We start from the raw sequence: 21,521 nt of genomic DNA on the forward strand, positions 1-21,521 counted from the left end.
CTCTATGCAGTGATTCACATCCCCATGACTATTTTGTAACTACCAATTTGCACTTCTTATTCCCTTCACATCTTTCACCCAGTCCCTGCCTCCCAACCCCTCTACCATCTGGCAATTATCAGTTTGTTCTCAGTATCTATGAGTCTGTTTTTGTTTCATTTGTTCATTTGCTTTGTTCCTTAGATTTCAAATATAAGTGAAATCATACGGTATTTTCTTTCTCTTTCTGACATTTCATTTAGCATAATACCCTCTAGATCCATCTGTGTTGTTGCAAATGGTAAGAATTCCTTTTTATGAATGAATAATATCCCAATATATATCTGTACCACCTCTTCTTTATCTAATCGACACGGGGTTGCTTCCATATCTTGACTATTGTGAATAGTGCTATAGTGAACATAGTGATGCATATATCTTTTCAAATTAAAGTTTTGGATTTCTTCAAATAAATGCCCAGGAGTAGAAATGCTGCATCATAAGGTAGTTACATTTTTAATTTCTTGAGGAATCTCCATACTTTTTTCCATAATGGCTGCACCAATGTGCAATCCCAACAGTGTATGAGGGTTCCTTTTTCTTCACATCTACGCCAACAGATTGATTTATTTATGAAGCCATTCTGACAGAGGTGTGGTGATATCCCATCGTGGCTTTAATTTGTGTTTCTCTGATGATTAGTGGCATTGAGCAACTTTTCATATGTCTATTGGTCATCTGTAGGTCCTCTTTGGAAAAATGCCTATTTAGGTTCTCTGCCCATTTTTTAATTGGATTATTTGCTTTTTTGTTGAGTTGTATGTTTATATATTTATCTATATGTATCTATATGTATTTATGTAGATATATCTATGTAGCTATATAGATATATATATATAGATAGACATAAATTTTGGCTATTAACGCCATATCAGATGTATCATTGGCAAATATCTTTTCCTCCTCAGTAGGTTGTCTTTTAATTTTTTTGATGGCATCCCTTGCTGTGTAAATACTTTTTAGAGTGATATAGTCCCTTTTTTTTTCTTTTGTTTCCTTTGCCCATATCAGAAAAAAAATATATACTAAGAGCAATGTCAGAGAGTTTGCCGCCTATGTTTTTTTTTTTCTAGTTTTACAGTTTTGGGTCTTACATTTAAATCTTTAATTCATTTTGAATTTATTCTTGTATATGGTATGAGAAAGTGATCCAGTGTTACTTTTTTGCATGTATCTGACCAGTTTTTTCAACATCATTTATTGAAGAGACTGTCTTTACATCACTATATAGTCTTGCTACCTTTGTCATAGATTAAATTACCATATAGCAGTGGATTTATTTATGGGCTATTGTGTTCCATTGATCTGTGTCTTTTTTTTACACCAGTGCATTGCTGTTTTGGTTACTATAGCTTCATAGTGTAGTTTGATATCAGATAGCATGATACCTCCAACTTTATTCTTTCTCAGGATTGTCATGGCTATTTGAGATATTTTATGTTTCCATAAATTTTAGGATTATTTATTCCAAATTTGTGAAAAATGCCATTGATATATTAATAGAGTTTGCATTGTCTATGGATTGCTTTGAACAGTATGGATATTTTAACAGTGTTAATTCTTCCTATCCATGAGCACAGCATATGCTTTCATTTATTTGTATCTTTTCCCTTTTCTTTCTTCAGTGACTTGTAATTGTATGACTATAAGTCTTTTATCTCCTTGGTCAAATTTATTCCTAGGTATATATTTTTTTGGATGCAATTGTAAATAGGATAGTTTTCCTGATTTCTATTCCTGATAGTTATTGGTGTATAGAGATGCAGCCAATTTCTGTTTATTAATTTTGTATTCTGCTCCTTTACTGAATTCATTGTTCAATTATAACTTTTTTTGTGTGTAATCTTTAGCATTCTCAGTATATAGTATAATGTCATCTGTAAATAATAGCAGTTTTCCATTCTTTCCAATTTGAATGCCTTTTTAAAAATGATTGATGAGGCTAGGACTTCCAATACTATGTTGAATAAAAGTGGAGAAAGTAGATATCCTTGTCTTCTTCCTGATCTGAAGGAAAATGTTTTTAGCTTTGCCCTTTGAGTATAATGTTAGTGTGGGTTTGTCATATATGACCTTTATTATGTTGAGGTATATTCCCTTTATTCTCACTTTCTTGAGAGTTTTTATCATAAATAAATGCAGGATTTTGTCAAGTGCTTTTTCTGCATCTACTAATATAAAGATATGATTTTTATCTTTTGGTTTGTTACTGTGGTGTATCACACTAGTTGATTTGAGAATATTGAACCAATTTTCATCTCAGTAATAAATTCCCCTTGATCATGGTGTATGATCTTTTTGTATTGAGGAATGTGGTTTGCTAATATTTTGATGAGGATTTTTGCATCTATATTCATTTGGGATATCAGCATATAATTTTCTTTCTTTTTTGTGTGTGATATATTTCTGGTTTTGGAATCAGGGTAATAGTGGCCTCATAGAATGAGTTTGGGAGCCTTTCCTCCTCTTGGATTTTTTGAAATAGTTTTATAAGAATAGGTGTTAACTCATCTGCAGATGTTTGGTAAAATTCACCTGTGAAGTCATTCTGTCCAGAACTTTTGTTTATTGGGAGTTTTTTTTTTTTTTTTTTTTTATTACAGTTTGACTTTTTTAGTAGGAATCAGTATGAGTCAGTTCAAGTTTTCTGTTTGTCCTTGACTTAGTCTTGGAAGATTATGCGTTTCTAGGAATGTATCCATTTCTTCCAGATGGTCTAATTTGTTGGCATATAGTTGTTCATAGTATTTTCTTAGAATCCTTTGTATTTCTGTTGAGTCAGTTGTCACTTCTCTTTCATTTTTGATTGTATTTATTTGGATCCTTTCTCTTTTTTTTCTTGATGAGTCTGGTTAAAGGTTTATCAATTTTGTTTATCTTTCAAAGAACCAACTCTTGGTTTTATTGATCTCTTCTATTGTTTTTTTTTAGACTATTTCATTTATTTCTGCTCTGATTTTTAGTATTTCCTTTCTTCTGCTCACTTTGGGCTTTGTTTACTATACTTTTTCTAGTTCCTTTTGGTGTAAAGTTAGATTGTTTATTTGATATTTTTCTTGTTTCTCGAGGTTGGCCTGTATTTCTGTGAATTTCCCTCTTAGAATTGCCTTCCTTGTGTCCCCTAGATTTTGGATCATTTTGTTTTCATTTTCATTTATCTCAAGATATCTTTTGATTTCTTCTCCAATCTCATTGTTAACCCATTCATTGTTTAGTAGCATGTCATTTAGCCTCCATGTATTTGTGTATTTTTCTTTTTTTTGTTGTTGTTGTTTTCTTGTAATGATTTCTAGTTTCCTGCCATTGTGGTTGGGAAAAAATGCTCTATATGATTTCAGTCTTCTTAAATTTACTGAGATGTGTTTTGCGGTCTAATATGTGGTCTATCTTAGAAAATGTTCTATGAGCCCTTGAAAAGAACATGTATTCTGCTGCTTTGGGGTGAAATGATCTAAAAATATCAGTACACCTATCTGGTCTAGTGTATCATTTAATGTCGCTGTTTCTTTGTTAGTTTGCTGTCTGAAAGATCTGTTGATTGGTGTCAATAGGGTGTTAAAGTCCTCTACCATGAATATATTACTGTCAATCTCTCCCTTTATGTCAGTCAATATTTGCTTTATATTATTTAGGTGCTCCTGTATTGAGTATATAAATGTTCTTAGAGTTATATCTTATTGTTGGATTGATCCCTTTAACATTATGCAATATCCTTCTTTGTCTTTTATTATAGCCTTTATTTTAAAGTCTTTTTTGTCACATATAAGTATTGCTACCCAGCTTTTCCTTATTTCCATTTGCATGAGATTTTTTTTTTCCCTTCCTTTACTTTCAGTCTGTGTATGTCTTTTGATCAGAAATGGGTCTCTTGTAGATAGCATATGTGTGGGGCTTGTTTTCTTACTTGTTCAGCTACCCTATGTCTTTTGTTTGGAACATTTGATCCATTTGCATTTAAAATGACTACTGATAGGTACACAGTTATTGCCATTTTATTATTTATATTTATGTTATTTATTTTCTTTCTGTTCTTCATAAAGAAGTCCCTCTAACATTTTTTATAATACTAGTTTGATGGTGATGAATTCCTTTAGGTTTTTCCGGTCTCAAAAGTTCTATCTTACCTTTGATTTTAATTGATGGCCTTGCTTGGTTGAGTAGTCTTGGCCGTAGGTCCTTGTATTTCACCACTTTGAATATTTTGTGCCAGTCCTTTCTGGCCTGCGAAGTTTCTGTTGAGAAATAGGTTGATATTCTTATGGGAGTACCCTTGCATGACGAGCTATCTTTCTCTTGCTGCTTTTAGGATTCTTTTTTTGTCTTTGACTTTTACTCTTTTAATTAAGATGTGTCTTGGTGTGAGTCTGTTTGAGTTCACCTTGTGTGGGACTGTCTGTGCTTCCTGGACTTGTATGTGTATTTCCTTCACCAAGTTAGGGAAGTTTTCAGACTCAAATAGGTTCTCTGTCCTTTGCTTTCTCTCTTCTCCTTCTTGTACTCCTATGATGTGAACGTTGTTATGCTTGATGCTCTCCCAGAGTTCTCTTAAACTATTATTATTTTATTCTGTTTTTCTTTTTGCTGTTTTGATTGGATGTTTTTTGCTACTTTGTCTTCCAAGTCACTGATTTTTTTTCTTTCTAGTATATTCCTCATTTTAGTTATTATATTCTTCATTTCTAACTGATTCTTTTTTTTTTATGGTTTCCTTGTCTTTTTTATGTTCTACTCTCTCTTTGTTGAAGTTCTCACTGAGATCATCTATTCTTTCTCTAAGAGTATTGAACATCATTGTAACCAGTGTTTTGAACTCTATTTCTGATTTGTTGCTTGCCTCCATTTCATTTAGTTTTTTTCTTGCATTTTCTTCCATTCATTCATTTGGAATATTTTTGTTTTCTCATCCTGGCTGCCTCTTTATGTTTGTTTCTTTCTATTGGGTAGATTTTCTATGTGTCTCATTCTTAGCTGGATGGCTTTGTGTAGTAGGTACCCTGTGGCCATCAGTGGCACAGTTTCCCTAATCATCTGTACTGTGGGTTCCAGGAATGAACATTGTGTGGGTTGTGTGTGCCCTTCTGTTGTAGTTGAGCTTTGATTTGTGTTGGTACATCAGTGGTTGGGATTGACTCTCAAGGCTGACTTGCTGTGAGGATTAGCCACACCCACAAAGTATGAGCTGCTATGTGAGGGTTGACCCCATGGAGTGGGGTTCACTCCAGTGGGTTCATGTGCCTGTTGATACTACTCTTTGGGTTTGCCACCTGTAGAACTAATTGGGTTGAGGTCTAACAGCAACCTCTGGTGTGCTGATTCTAGAGCTCTTTTGGAGGGGCTCCCATGAGGCCAAGGTCAGCTGCTCCCTTGTGTCTGGCCCAGGACTACCTGGTAGAAGCAACAAAGCTATCCATGTTTGGTCACTTCCTGAACGGGAACTAGAGGAATTTGGGAGAGGCCACATGACTAACTAAGGCAGGCTGCCACCATGACAGGGTCTGGTAAAGCTCAGCAAAAGGATCAGTGAACCCCCAGGCCTGCTGGCTATCCGTAAGGCTCAGCAGCTGAGAGCCTCAAAGGTACCAGAGTTGGATGAGGCAGGGTCTCAGGGAGTCACCAGGGTGGGACAAGCAGGTAATTTTCCCAGGTTAGTACAGATTCAGCTTTTCCCAACCTCTTCTTCATTCATATTTTCTTTGGTCCTACTACAAAGTGCTACAGATGAAGTTTCGTTCATGATATAAATAATTAGCCTGAGCCTAAGTCATGAAATAATTTATGATTTTCTACAAAATATCATTATTACAAACCGAGGATGTTTTATACTCACACACAGAAACACACAGTCAGATTAGTAAAAATTATTCAATTTATTTCCTATATTTGTTTTTGTGGAATGGGGGTGGGGTAGGGGGAAGGCAGATTTTGAATTAAGCCTTGCCTTATAGTTTATCTGCTGTTGCTAATTAACTTTATGACCTTGATTCAGTCACTTAATCCTTTTGATTATCTAATTGTCTTTTGTAAAATGAGAGTTAAATTATATGCTCTAGAGTCTCTTAAAAATCATAAGATTATCTAAGAAAGTAAATCATCTCTCTTGTTTAGAATTGACCTTCATTATCAAATGAGAAAAAGAAAAGCTTTATGATTTTCATTTTTAGAAATAGATATCTATCTATATTATATTGGCTATATTATAAAAATAAAATTTGTATTAGATAGATGTTCAGTTTTATGCATGTATTTAACACTAGCTATAAAACGTAAATATAAAATGTTCACATAAAATATTATTTATGTAGTAACTCCTTTTTTATTATGTGCTTAACTGATGCTGTTGAGTTACTTCTATTTATCACAGTATTAATGATGTCATTTTGTTGTTAATATTACTGGTATTTGGTTTTAGGAAAGCTAAATCTGACACTATACTGATATCAGAGATCAAAATGGGATAGTATTTTAAGGCAATAACCCTCAGAGAAGGTTGGGGTTATTTTAATACATTGTATGTAAGTGGCAGGATGTTGATGAAAAATACAAGATCTTGAAATGTGATCTTTCTCAAATAGCTCTAAGATCTAAGTCAAAGGGAGAAAAAACATTATTAGCAATTCTAGCATTTGAATTGTTGTGGAGAGGAGGAGAGGAAGAAAAGAAGTAAAAAAAGATGATGGAAATAGTTATGTGATCCACAGCTATTCTCTCCTTTCTTCTTTGGGGCCTAGGGTCCATTTTGTTTTGAATCTTAAAGTTTTCTTCTCTGTTGCAAATGCAAAGGTCTTATGTGAGTTAGAGGCCTTTATTGTAAAATTGTGGGTGTAAACAGTTTGACCTTCTAATAGGAAGATAGTTAAAGAAGAAAGAATAAGAAAATACACAAATTATAGTAAGTTTAGTGTAAAAGACACTTTCATAAGTAGAATGAGGCTTATATTCTGATAAGAATGTCTGCAAGTTATATCAGATGTAATTTTAAAAAATATCAAAAGCAGGAAGGGTCTAACTTTTTGAAAGTAAGTTTTGAGTTTAGTGTATAGGTGTGTTCTAGGTCGAAAAAGAAAAATGTTTATCAATGAGAGAACCTCTTCCCTTCAGGGTTATTTGGGAAAGCTTTAAGTTAGTTTGTAGAGAAATCCTCTGGGCTACTAACTTAAAAAGCAGGTGAGTCTACATATTATACTTGCCAAGAGCTTCTGGGGCAGTGGTTCTCAAAATTGATGTCTGTATGTAGATCCCTATATTTTAATGGAAAATGAAGATTGTTGTATTCTACACTGAGAGATTCTCATTCAAAATGTCCAACTCCTAAGACCATCACATTGCTCTCAGGGGAGAGGAGAGGGAATACCATGCCCATTGGTACTTAGCCTAGAAAAGTGAATGAATGCATTAAAATATCTAAAATATTATAAAGGATATAAATAAGTAAGTGCAAATTATTTACCCCATACTATAGACTAAAGTAAGAAATCTTGTTCTGAACAATTATCAAAATAATTGATAAATATGTTCTTATGTGTGTGTACATAAACATTTATAAACAAATACATACATACAAGTACAAACGCATGCATATATATGTAATTTTATTTAAGCTTTGTGCTAACCTTAACTATTATACTTATTTTGAAAGCTCACTTGTTAAAAATATTTTGAAAATAAAATAAATTAGAATTTGACTTTTATTGGCAATTTTAATAATAAAGTGATAAATTCAGAGGTAGGAGTTAATACAGATGTTTTAACTGATTATAAAAATCTAAATGATTTTAATTTAAAATGAGATTACTTTGGAACAATATTGTAATAAATTTGTGAATTTTTAAAAAATTACTCCAGCTTTTCAGAAATGTTTAAAATTCTATAGGTATCTCAGCTACTGAAGACATGTTGAGAAACAATTTGGATCTAGGCATATTGTAAAGTGATAAACTAAAAAAAAAAAATTAGTTCTCATGATTATTATTTTCTTAAAAGCTTTTCAAAAAGTAGATTATTTTAATATAATAATCTCTGAATAAAAATTTTGATGATCATGTCTTTTAATTGAAACACACACAAAAAAAGAATTTTGAGCTATTTTAAGAAAATTCTAGCCCCAAATAGAAGTTAGAACAAATGATTTTGCAAAGTCATGATTTTGTTAAAATAAAGTTAAAGCATATATCTCAGGTCATGGTGGTTTTCTTCGAGATAGAAGACTAACTTTTTAAATTGCCATGCCTCATTTATATTTTAGCCAGTGTTTCTTCAAACCTTGAACATCTTGCTTCTTTAGCTTTTGTTGTGTAAAGAAGTTTCAGCGTTAAGAAATATATCGAGTTGAAATATATCGAGTCAATTAAAATTTTTTTCCTCCTTATAATAGAGAATCTTATCTTTCAAAAAATTCCCCATCAAAGTAAGGCTTTAATTAAATCTAATTTCTAACTTTTTATACTATACTCTTTCAAAAAGATTTTAAAACAATGCAATATACAGATGATATATTACTGAATTACACACTAGAAATCTATATAATTTTATTAACCAATGTTACCCCAATAAATTTAATTTAAAAAACACATTTAGTTTTGTTTCCAACTATTTCACACAGTGATTATTTTATGATCCTGACTCTTGACATACTTTTACATTAAGCGACTGATGTCAGCAACAGAACTAATAAAACACAACTCACATTTTGGTTTTGTGCTATTTTAATCAATACTTACTCTGCTGGTTTAATAGGAAGAGAACCCCAAGGACAGCTTATATTAGCAGATATTTACAGAATGTTTTTGCTATTAAAGAGATTTTAAAAAATAAAGTCAGAAGTCAAGGCAAGTTAATTTATTGGCTTCACTTGGACTGTTTCTTTTTAATTCACACTATTAATATAGGTAGGAAAAGTCAGTACCTGAGGTATTTCTTTTCCTTTTATTAAGATAATTTCATTAAAAAAAACATTATATTTTGGTGGTAGTTTTCACCTATCCTTTTATTCTGAATTATTTTATTAATTTCTATAAAAATTCAAAATGCTGTTTTTTATAAACCCAACAACAATACCAAATGCAGTCTGTCATTAAATGTGATGTAGATTTTCACCTGTCTTGTTCTCTTTCTCTTCAGACACTCCATCTGCACTGTATATATCGAAGTGCTTCCTCCAAATAATCAAAGCCCGCCCCGCTTCCCACAGCTGATGTATAGCCTTGAAATCAGCGAAGCAATGAGGATTGGTGCTGTTTTATTAAATCTACAGGTATGCTCCTTTGTCTATATATAAAGTTCTGTAGAGACAACTTTGAAGACTAATGGATTTATTTTCATGTATGAGGAGTAAAAACTCACATGTCTGCTTGCACTCTAGTGAATGAAAATTCCATCTGGAAAGGAAAGCAGAGGTAATATGGATGGAGGGTTTCCACAGCTAATCTATTCTATTGATTGCCACAATTGAAGAACTAATGTTAGCTGGCAGGGATCAGCTACAATCATTACAAGAGAGAATGAAGGGAGTAGAAACATGCACTTGAATATTTTGTACTTTGCATCCAAAGAGTCTGCAGCTGACTATTATTTTCTATCTTGGATTCTTTTGCTTAGCAGGATTTATTTTTGCCACAGTGTTGTATAGAGAAAATAACTTTAGATTCACAGGCTGATGGTAGGCATTATAATTCTGAGGTAGACAACATTCTGTGGCCATGGGCAAATCTTGTAATTGCTTTGCTTCGGTCTATTTGTTTAAATGAATGGGATAGATATAGCTGATATTTTGATTTGCAGTTTCAGATTCATAGGCATATGAGTTACTTGTGTGATGGTAGCTTGGTTTTCACTATTTATATATTCCCGACTAAAACACATTTGGCCAGATAATGCTTTATCTTCAACTGAATTGACAGCTTCAAGGTGGACTACATATGGTATTGATAATTTTCACTTGCTATAAAAATCATTAAGGATCATAACATGACATATTATTTTACCTATGAATGTTCATCGGACAGAGAATTTATTTTCCTCTGGTGTTATATGGGAATAACAGAAGTTCCTGACCTGAGATTCAGAAAGCTGGCCTTGAAGGTTAGGAGAGATTTTACTAGGATGATTTAGGAAATTCTCAGCATCAATCTTTACCATGAAATGAGGTAACATAGGCATATCCAGATCTTGCTCAAATCCTATTTGAGTACTGACACCTTCTTATTTAAAACATGATGATGTAAAAGTGAAAATTCCATAGAATGTAGAAATAATGAAACAAAACAACCTCATTATCCAAATGTGGAAAGTGAGCTTTATAGAAAGTAAATGAGGCCTAAGATCAGTTGATTGAATTATCATTATCTCCAAAACAAGGTTCATTCCATTGTATTCTACTTATTATCTGAAGCTGCCAAAAATTTGGTTGGCATCATCAGATACTTCTCTTTGCTTCTGCTCCAGTATCTATTTTTTTTTTCTCCTGGTAACTTACAAGAGTTTGATTTTGTTGTTATTTTGCTATTAAAGCTTGCGGGAGACAAAATTATATGAAAGTAGACATATTCGTAATAAGAAAATTTGGGGGATTTTAATGGACAGAATAAAAGACAGAAATAAAAATTGCAGTTTCTTTAGGAAGGCGAAAACAGAAAGTTAAAGCATTAAAATAATAAAATATGGAAAACCAAATATTAAGACAAGTGCATTTAATGGAATAATACAATTATTTTATTCACATATATGAGTATTTATTTAAACAGGAAGAGAAGAAAAACTAATATTAGGTTTGTTAGAATCAGGCCAAGCAATTATAAATTTTTACATTTAAATATTCTTTAAGAATGTGCCTTTATATAATTTCACGTCCTATAAAGTAAAACATGATTTTATTTGTAAGATGGTTCAGGTTTCAATACATCCCAGAGACATCTTGGAATGGTATTATAGGATGATAATTTTACCTGAGAGTTAAGGAGATGAAAAGGAGTTGCCCTTTTTCCTATCTCAAATTTCTCTAGTGAAAAAGCTGTGAAAATACTTGAAATAACATTTCTATTCACCCTTTGTGCTTCTGGTAGAAGCAAAAGAGAGGCTATCAATTGCAGTGGCAGTATCTATTAGAAAGATCCAGGCATTTTTCATAGGCCAATAGCTATTTACTTTTGCTCATGATCAAGTGAGATTGAATTTAAACCAGTGACCTAAAACTCAAAAATTTTTCATCAAATTACCCCTCCAAAGACTTCTAATAACCTAATACATTAGAGGTACTTTTAGCTTCATCCTCATCTTTTTAACACAGCTCAACCCATTGTTGCCTCACCATTCAATTTAGAAAGACAGAATTTGTTAGGAAATATATTTTTGAAGATAACAGACTTCAAAATAATCTGTTTTGACTGAGATCAATATGGCTTCTTTTCAGACAACAATCCTTGTATCTCTTTCCACTTTCCCTTTTAAGTATTTTCCTTTCATTCCATCTAAAAGCTATTTGGGAGGCTGTAATTTTCATCAATGTATTAAGACTGTTTTGCCTGGCTACTGTATTGAGGGTGTTCGGTAGAGGAAAATGTTACCCAGCTCTTCTTTTTCAAACTTCTTATGCTGATTAGGGTTAGAATTAGGTGGATGTTTTTAATTCCCAAGTTGGTCAGACCCTGCTATAAAGCCTGATTCTATATTATTCTGATCTACCAGTGAAATCTATTAGAATGGTATGCTGGAGCTAATTTGTACTCTTGGATTAAGAGAGCCAGCTGTGTGCATCTCTCCTGAACGCCATGTTCAGTTCATCATATTGTTAGCTTGAAATTGGCCAGGATGGGTGTATTTATGTCATAAATTAGCAAATGTAATACATCCTTGTCCTTCACTCCAGAGCTGCTTGTTAAACTTTTACCAGCACACCACAGAATATATAGGCAATTTCCTCAAATATTTAAATTACTTTATATTCTTCCTTATTCATTGAATTAGAAAAATCACCAGAAATTTTTTTAACTTACTAAAATGAGTTAACTCCAACAGCTTCCTTCAACTATCCCCCGCCCCCTGCTTGAAATTTTCATCTATTTTCATTACTCTTAAAATAACCCACTGCTACCAAATGCGACTATGTATTTTATTCAAAAATACCTCAACTTTTTTTTATCCTCACAAGAATGTTATTTCCTTCTAAATTACCCTTTATGGCTCACATTCCCATTGATGTTCAACCCATCCTTAGAATCATTAGCATAATAGCATAATTCTTTTCTACACATGAATACTTGTATTATTCCCATCATGATGCTCATATAATAATAATAATATCTAACATTTAAGAGGCATTTAATGAGTTAGACACTGTTTAAGTTCTTATTGTATTAGTAAAGATAGCTAGGCTATATGTCTACATTCACCCAAATTCAAAATGTTAATAATTTACAACTGAAAAATTTATATCTTACCCATAATGTATGTTCATTGTGGATCAGTTACAGCTTTGTTCTTCATTTTATTTCACTTAAGAATAATAGAGGAGCCTCTGTCTGGGACAATGTTGTTCTTCTGACAAAGGCACAACAAACTGGCTCTCTGTTTCTCCCAGAAGAAACAAATGACCTCTGCCCACATTTCACCCACTAAATCAAGTCACAAGGCTCCTCCTGGGTTAATCACAGTAGGGACATATAGTCCTACCAAAGGAGGCACACACTGATCTCATGGCTAAGTATGATGTCAAAGAACTGAGTCCTTTTGTACATTGTTTGCTTTCTATATTATTGCAGGCAACAGTTCTTCTAAATGATTCATTCCTGCAGATTATGGTTTCCCATCCTGAGAGCATCCAATGGCCATTTCCTTACCACCTTCAACCCTCTTAAGACACTGCTGTTTACTTTTTGAGTGTTTGTTATGTCACACTCCACTTTTAAGTACCAAATTGTGAATTGGTTAGGATAGATAGATTTCTATTGCCAAATTTCACAGTTAATGCCCATCACAAGGTAGCAGGAACTATTATATTCAGTCTTTGCTCCATATTCAGGCTGATGAAACAGCCTCAGTCTAGAACTTTACTGATCACATGGCAAAATCTAATGTCAGTAATGCAGGTAATGTCTTATTTTCCCTAGAAAAGTTCTACCAATATTTTCAAAATAATTACTTTGAATATATATATATATATTATATATACTTCTCACATGTTTCCCCATTTAATTCTTATTTAAAAAACAATGCAATCAGAGCTATTATCATCCTAATTTTACAAGAGAGAAACTGAGCTATAAAACATAGAAGGCTCTTTTCCTAAGGTCTTTGTGCAATTGATTAAGTTGCAGACAAAGGAAAAACACATTAAGCAGTCTGGTGAAATATTTATATGCTTATCCACTATGCCTGTTCTACTCCCATATACTTGAAGTATCACTGCAAGTCCTCCATCTTCTGTTCTTCTCCCTACTTTAGTTGTACAGGAAGAAGTACTGCTTTCTCATTGGGGTCACTTTATAGTTTGGCCGTAACTACTATTCAGCATTCATAAGTCTTTACCTGTTATTCATCCTTCTTTCAATCCTGAACAATGCTTATTTCACTTTCTAGACAAAGAAAAAATATATATATATCTTCCTTACAAACAGCTTATTGGTAAACAGTCTTTTCTAGAAATAACTGATTGGTGTATATTTAACAGTCTAGTCTTAAAAATGGAATGTTAAAAGTTAATTGTTAGAACACCAAATCCTATATCACTTCTATTGCTTCTTATAACAAATAAAAACATAAGTTAAAAAAATTGGTTTAGTAGGATTTGATAAATCAGTGTTTAATTCTAATTATTGTCTCTACCATATTTCTCAATCATTTATTTGATTTTATTTCTAAATTTTCACTTATAAGTCATTATACATAATTAAAAGTCAGTTACCTTAACCCGCTAAAACAGTTATATTTCTTTAACATATGTATAATTCATCATTTCATTTGGTTATCACCATGATCCTAATAAATAGACAGGTATTATTATGTTTAGTATCTGGAAAATGAGGAAATAAACTCAGAAATGGAGGAGATTAGAGTAGGTTTTTGTTTATTTGTTTGTTTTTCTCCTTTAACTCCTAAATCAAGACTCTATCTATATCACAATATTTTATTTAAGGCTATAGAAGAACTATTAAATTTTATTTTCTCTTTTTTTCAGGACGTGGGTATCTTTTACATTTAAATAGTTTTGTTTTTTTCTGAAAAGTTAATTTTATGATTTTTATAAGGATAATTGATACCAAAGGTTGGGGGAAGGTATGAGGTATTTCAATGGTCTCAGGAAGAAGCAGTTAAAGGAAATACTAAGTGATTATTTTCCTCTCTTACATAGAGGTTATAGAATAGAACATAGATTAAAACCTGGATAAGAAATAGTCGAGCAAAAATTATTGAATTTCCAGATCTTACCTCAAAGAATTTCTAGTTCTTAGTAGAATATTGTCCAAGAATTCAGGTAGGAGAGATCTCCCAAACAGTTTTGTAGAAGCAGATGAAGATGAATTTTTTGGTCATCAAATGTTGGGTAGTACAAAGTTTCTCTTAGTCATAGACTAAGAGAAAAAAATCCCAGAGAAATTCTTACAAATAAGGGGAGATTAACATCCAATTCTCTGCTTAGACTTGAATCAATGCAACTATAGCAGGGGAAAGAACATAGAAAATAAATGTCATGGTGGAGTGGGCAGTTGGCAAGAGAGTGTGACCTGCTCCTTTGAAGACTTTGTTGTAGGTAAGATGAGTCCTGCCTGGATACACAGATCTCAGTTGGGAACTCTAAGTATAAATAAAAATTAAGAGGAATGCATAGTAAAGAGGCACGTACATCAAGATATATGAAAAGAGGTCACTACAGGGAATTAAGCAGACGATATATCACAATTTCACAAGGTACCACCAATTCCTAGGAAGGCTGCTTAAGACTGAACTACTTAACAGTGGGATTTGTTGGTGCCAGTCCTCTTTCACACTAACCTTGGCTCGACCTCAATACAGGCAATTTAAAAATTATATATTATTTCCTCTACATCCTCTCTATTCCAGCATCAAGGAGGAAATGAAAGGAAGAACGATGTATATAAGTGAGAAGATCACATTCACCTCACTAAGTCTCTAGAAACAAAATTGGTTTTAAAATAAAGAGGAATATATTATACTAATAAAAATGAGACAGTTTTACTAAGAGTTATAGATTTAAATAGATAACTGTTTATATAGATATTCAACATATCTATAGATTTAAATATGTAGATTTATTGAAACATTGATGAAGTCAGCTAAACACGATATTAGAAATGGAAGTGATAAATACGGCAGCCTGATATGAAGAAAAAAAAAAAACATTTATTTCATTCCTCAAGAATTGAGATTCCTTGTTCAAACTGGCTGTAGGATAATATAGTTCTGACCTTTTGTACTTACAATAAAAGCACAGAAGAAAGAAATATTTAGGAGATTTTATGAAGGCACAGATTTGTAGTGTTTGCCATTTAAACAAATCAACTCTGGATGTCTCACTCCATTCCTAGACTCCTGATTGTGATATTTTCCTGCATTAAGATAAAGTGCATTATGCTCAAGGCCTTGACAAAGCTTCTAATGTGGCTTATTCAAGACAGAATGCTTAGATTCTTCACACTGCTACAAATAATCAAAATATTTAGTGATCAGCAGTAAACTTATGCCTAACTATAAAGAACGAATCCAAGTTGTGAGCAAATTTTGAATCAAACGATCTATTCAACTATAGCTGGTGAAATCATCCCAAAAGAATGTTCAAACATACTTTGCAAAATGGATAACAAACACACAAATGGGATGAAGGAGAGGTATGAAGCTCCTTGCACACAGTCTGTTACTTTAGGAGCCAAGAATTGGGATTGGGAAGAAAATAAGTTTCTTGATTTAAAATGTCTTTCTCTTTGTTCTCTGTTTTTGCCATCACACCTCAATTTCAATGACAATTGGACTTACTTCTGAAAATGAGTGGTAGTAGAAAGAATAATTTACTTAAAGTAATGTCACTGTTTACTTTTAAAAAAGTAAAGAATGAATATGGCACAGGTTGACAAAATATCACCATGGGCAAAATAGCCTATTTGTATGGCTAGTAAACTAAGAATAGTTTTCACATTTTTAAAGATGTGCCAATAAAATATAAACAATTAAAAATGAAATAAGGTAAAATAATGAGCAAAGAATATTATTCAAATATTAATAAATAGCCTACAAAGCCTAAATTTTTACTGATTTTATATAGGAAATCAGTGTAACATGAGTGTCATTTAAAAGCAAACCAAAAAATTCCACAAAAATGCCATCCGTTAGATTTAAATAAACTATAAAGGTACCTCTAAAAGAAAAAAATATAAAACATATTATTTCACCCCTAAGACCTAGCATTAGTTTAGTATATTGAATTAAATCATTTATTTAAACTGTGTCAAAATACTCTAAGAGATGGGTCTTACATTAGCTATCTAAAAACAAAAGCAATATTAGTTATCAAAGTATCATGTACGTATATAAATATTTGGGTCAATATTTATTTTTCAATAAATATTTGTTAAATAAAATAATGGTGACTAATGGGTATATACCAGAAAGCAAAATTTTAATAGTTTGGGAAACAGGAGGGAGGTTGGTGTCTTTGGGGTAGAAAAGCAGATATTAAATGAGATAGCATGTAAGTTGCAGAGCTCAATGGCTGAAATAAAAGAAAGTGTTTAACTTATGGTATTTTTATTTCAATTTTCCATAAGGAAGATTACCATTCTTATTTTTCTGTTAACTCATACTAAAATTTGGGATTTTAAAATTAAGCAGGAAGTACTGGTCATTTGGAATAATGAGTGGGAAAGGGCAATGTCAACAATTATGGGAGAATGGATACATTTCAAAGAATACATTCACCCACTTTGATTTTTACTAGCTCTTCCATTTTGAAGGAATGACCACTTGCAATTTAGAAAACAAAGAGATACTTTGGAAGCCCAAAGATATGTGGCTAAGAGATCAATATTAATAATAATAGCATCACTATCTAATTTTAGTTGAATGCTATTATAATCCAGGAACTACATTAAGCACTTGAAAGCTTCTTTTTCTTTTATACTCTTAACAAAGCAGTGAAGTAACTTTCCCAAAGTCAAGTAGAAACCTGTCGTAGATGTAGAATTCCAAATTAAGACATAGGACTCTAGAGTCTCTGTGGTAACCATCATTCTATTCTTCCTTTCTCAGAGACTGAGATTTGCTCAGTCTCCTCAGCTTTGCATAAACTTGCAAACAATTCCTTCAATACTAAAGTAGGTCTGCCAACAAAATTGATCATTCTTTTCTTTCTAAGATCTGCTTTATCAAACTTTATTTTATTTTCTTGTGTTGCTTCTTCATTCTTTACAAAAATGAAGAAAAATATTGTACAGTAATGTCCATTGACACTGGGAAAACTCAATTTACCTACTGTTTTAAACTTCTGGTTTCATTTATCAGTGAGCTGACTGATTCTGGCAGTTTGAGTGTCTTTTCGTTTCTTAGCTTTTCTTGATGGAAACTGCAATAGCTGATGAAGCAGCTCAGGCACAAAAAGCAGGAGAAAAGAGATAATGGGGAGAAGCACACCAAAATTTAGGATGTTGCCACCTCTGGTGACTTGAGAAATAAAATTGTGCATTTTACTAATGAACTATTTGAGTATAAATGTAAAGCAGGGCTTTGGTCAATTTGTGACATGCATTTGCTCACATTTTTTAATAGTTTCAAGAAGCTGTAGAATTAAATTATAAACCTTAAAGAATTATTATGTTTAGTCCCGAAAAAAAGATAGACTTGATCTCACTAGAGAATTGATCCATTTCCAGAACACTTCGAATGAAATGTAAATCATCATATAGCCTGCACCTTTACATTACCAGGTCCTGTCATAGCTGTTAATTTGTTTTTCTGACATCTTTTTAATGTTCCAAAAGTTTTAGGAGTTATTTCTTTTCTCTTTCTTTTTTGATGAATATTTCCTGTAAAATAGGATGCATTTTTTCCCCTGAAGATGATAACAGGAGTTTATGATTCATGAACGGTTTACAGCTGGTGTAGGTACAGTATACATGAATCATAGGCTCTGTGCCATAAAATTTGCAGCCTCATTTATATTATGAGGATCGCTGTGGATATGTTAGTTGGAGATTAGCCTCTCTGTCATTAAAGAAGCTTTTCTTTGAGCATTCAGCTTCTTTAATGTGTTACTGCATAGGTCAACACTGCAGATTATACTAAAAGATGACAATTTTCCCTTTAATTTTATAATATATGACTTACCCTATTTAGGAGGTTATCCTGATTTTGATAAGTGTGAGAAATAAAAGTCATTTATTGTTCTTCTCATTTTCAGTTCATGTAGTGAAAAAAACATTTTCTCGTCTTTCCTTGCATTAGATTTCAGGTGGCTCTCTCATCAATAGCATTATCAGCGAGAGAATATGTAGGTACATAAGAAATTTAAAATACATTGAATACTGACTAATATTGTTTACCTGATTCTGAAGTATTCGAAAATATAATTTATTTTTATATTAAAGATAGGCAGGTAAATAGATACATACATATGTAAAGATAGACAGACACTCAGAATATCTTACAACCCCAAACATCTGCTTATTGCAAAAATTAAATCATATTTCTAGTGTGAATTTTTCTCTGTTAAAGCAGATGTTCTGTTATATATGTTTCCAAAAAATTTTTGATGCCTCTGATAAAGGGGTGGATATCATCTAGGGACAATTATCTTCTCTAGGAATATAAAGTGTCAAAAGTAAGAAGAAAAAAATTTTAATGTATTTAATCTATATTCTCAAGTTCTTTTGAAAATAAGTAAGAACCTAAAAATAAATTAATAAGATGAAATAGTCTCTTCTGATATCACTGAGCATAAAGCAGATGCTCTGTGGCTAGTTGGACAGGTGAACATACATAATGATTTGTGGTTTGTATTCAGCCTAGAGGCAGAGATTCACTGACAAGAATTGCTTTATTATGGCACCTCTTCTGTTCCATGCTTTCATCAAACACTTGAATAAGACTTTTACAGCCCTCCATGACCGTATCTACCAACCTCTTTGCAACCATGTTCATATGTTTTGTCTTTAATTCCGTGATTAAAAGTTAACATTTCTTGTTCTTATCTAAACAATTTCTTCCTCTTGAATACTAGATCAATGCTTCTCAAGCTCTTGTAATAAAGTATGCAGTTAAGTGAATTATTAGAAAAATGAAATACGAAAGACAAAGAATACAAACCCATTTTTTTTACTATTAGATTCAACAGATATAAAATCAGCCTGTCAAATCACTTTAAAATTTTCTAAACTACTCTAAATTTTAGCATAGATAAATTTACTCTAAATTTCCTATATCATTATGATTAATAACCACTTTGCTGAATGACACTGTTCCATGGACCACACTTTGAGTAGCACTCAGGACTTCTATGTAGTTTGCAAAGCCCAGTGCAACTTTTAAGTGAAGATCCTTTGTGCCAATCCCAATGGCACTCTTTACTCTAGCCAGCTCAAAAATATTGTTCCAGAATCACTATTTTATTTTTCTGAATCATAAATTTTCTTTATATGATCATTTCCATCAGCATGAAAGTATGCTGTGACATCTCCCAACTAAATATAAAGCAATAACAACAACAAAATGCCCTCAATTCTATAAACCACTCTAGCTACTTCCCCATTCCTGTGCTTCCCTTCATAAGACAAGATAAAATATTGCCATTTGCAACAATATGAATGGATCTTGAAATTATCATGCTAAGCAAATAAGTCAGACAGAAAAAGTTGAGAACCATGATTTCACTCATACGTGGGATATAAAACTGAAAGCAACAAACAAACAAAACAAACAAAAACTCATAAACACAGACAACAGCTCAGTCTATTTCTATGGTTCATCCTCACTTCCCTTACTTATTTGGTTTAATGGTTCCAAATTGTTGTATGCTCACAACTTCTAATTGATGTTTCTAGTTTAGCTCACTGCCCTAAAATTCTAGACTTATGTCCAACTGAAGGATTAATATTTACTTTTGGATAGTAAGTAATCAACTATCTTAGGCTGAGTTTCAGAGAAGCAGACTTTGAGATAAAAATGTACTTGTAGGATGTTAATTAGAGAGTGTTCTTGGAATCGACTTATGTGGAAAGAGAGGAAGGAAGCAAGATAAGGTTTAGGGAGAAGTTGACCTTTAATGCAGTCTCTGTATGGGTTTCAGTTGACCCCCCCGGAAGCTCTAGGGCTGTGCAGAGATAGCCTTTTAGAGTTGGAAGATAGTAGAAGACAGTTCCTTTATATATCTATAAATAAGTCAGATGCAGGTTGCCTCAGAATGCGATTTGAATTTAGCAATTTAACTTTCTTCAGATGAGGCTTTTTCTGAATAGGACTGACAGCTGAAGTTTTTCAGCAGGCAACGTTTTCAACATATGGGGTGGGGGGGATCTGGAAGGCATATCATAGTATTCTCATAGCATCTCAAAACTTATGTATCCCATATTTAACACCTAGTACTTATTTCCCCCAACCCCAAGATAAACAACTGATTCTCTTTCATTTTCTTATATTCAGTAAATTACAACCAGATTTCTCACAATTTTCAGGCCAAGAACATTCCAAACTATCTCTGACCTTTCTCTTCATAGCCCTGTCTCATTTCTAATCAATTAAGGAATCTGGTTGGTCTGAAAATATTTTCAGATTTTAACATTCCTTACCACTCCCACTGATTCTAGCTGCCATCAACTTCTGCCTCTATTATTGCAATAAATGTTTGCTGTACTTTACTCTCACCCATCAATGGTCTACTACACAATAGACAGAGTAATTGTTTAAAAAAAAATAGCTAAGAAAGTCCTCGGATGGCTTCCCAAGTCACACAGAATAAAAGTAAATATCCCTCTGATGTCTACCTGATCTCATTTCCTACTTCTCATTCTCTCAATGATTCTGTTCCAGCCCAGTTGGACACTGCCTGTGCACACTGGGGCACCCCTTCCTTGGGGCCCTTTCATTTGCTATTTCCACTACCTGAAATGCTCCTTTCCTAGACAGGACTTACATCTTTCCTTCCTGTAGATTTCTGCTTGCTTTTCCCCTTAGAAAAATGGCTGTACCTCACCACCTTACATAATAATAATAATAATAATACAACATCTCACTGTGCTCCATATTCATTTTACCCTGTATGCTTTCATCCTTTTTATATTCTTATTTATTTGTTTACTTCATATTATCTTACTTATCACTATGCCAGATATTGTATTAGGTCTACAATGACAGATACTATGTTTTATTAGTTATTATATCCTCAGTAACAAGAACAACGCCTAGAATATAGCATGTAATCTATAAAGATCTATTGAATGTCAGATGGATCTGATTTCAAAAAAATCTAGGACTAAGGTTTCAAACAGTAT

At 32.6% G+C, this 21,521-nt stretch overlaps 1 protein-coding gene across 1 annotated transcript in view; it reads left to right on the plus strand.

Annotated features, from left to right (window-relative positions):
• The window catches only part of PCDH15 (protocadherin related 15), a gene marked incomplete in the record, with an annotated part of 701,567 nt that overhangs the window by 467,849 nt on the left and 212,197 nt on the right, over nt 1-21,521 (plus strand). Inside the window, 1 exon segment of the mRNA XM_036222126.1 lies at nt 9,157-9,289. Within this exon segment, the coding sequence (XP_036078019.1) occupies nt 9,157-9,289 (133 nt within the window).

Source organism: Rousettus aegyptiacus, unplaced genomic scaffold, assembly GCF_014176215.1.
Source record: "Rousettus aegyptiacus isolate mRouAeg1 unplaced genomic scaffold, mRouAeg1.p scaffold_m13_p_6, whole genome shotgun sequence".
In the NCBI taxonomy this organism is placed as follows: Eukaryota; Metazoa; Chordata; class Mammalia; order Chiroptera; family Pteropodidae; genus Rousettus; species Rousettus aegyptiacus.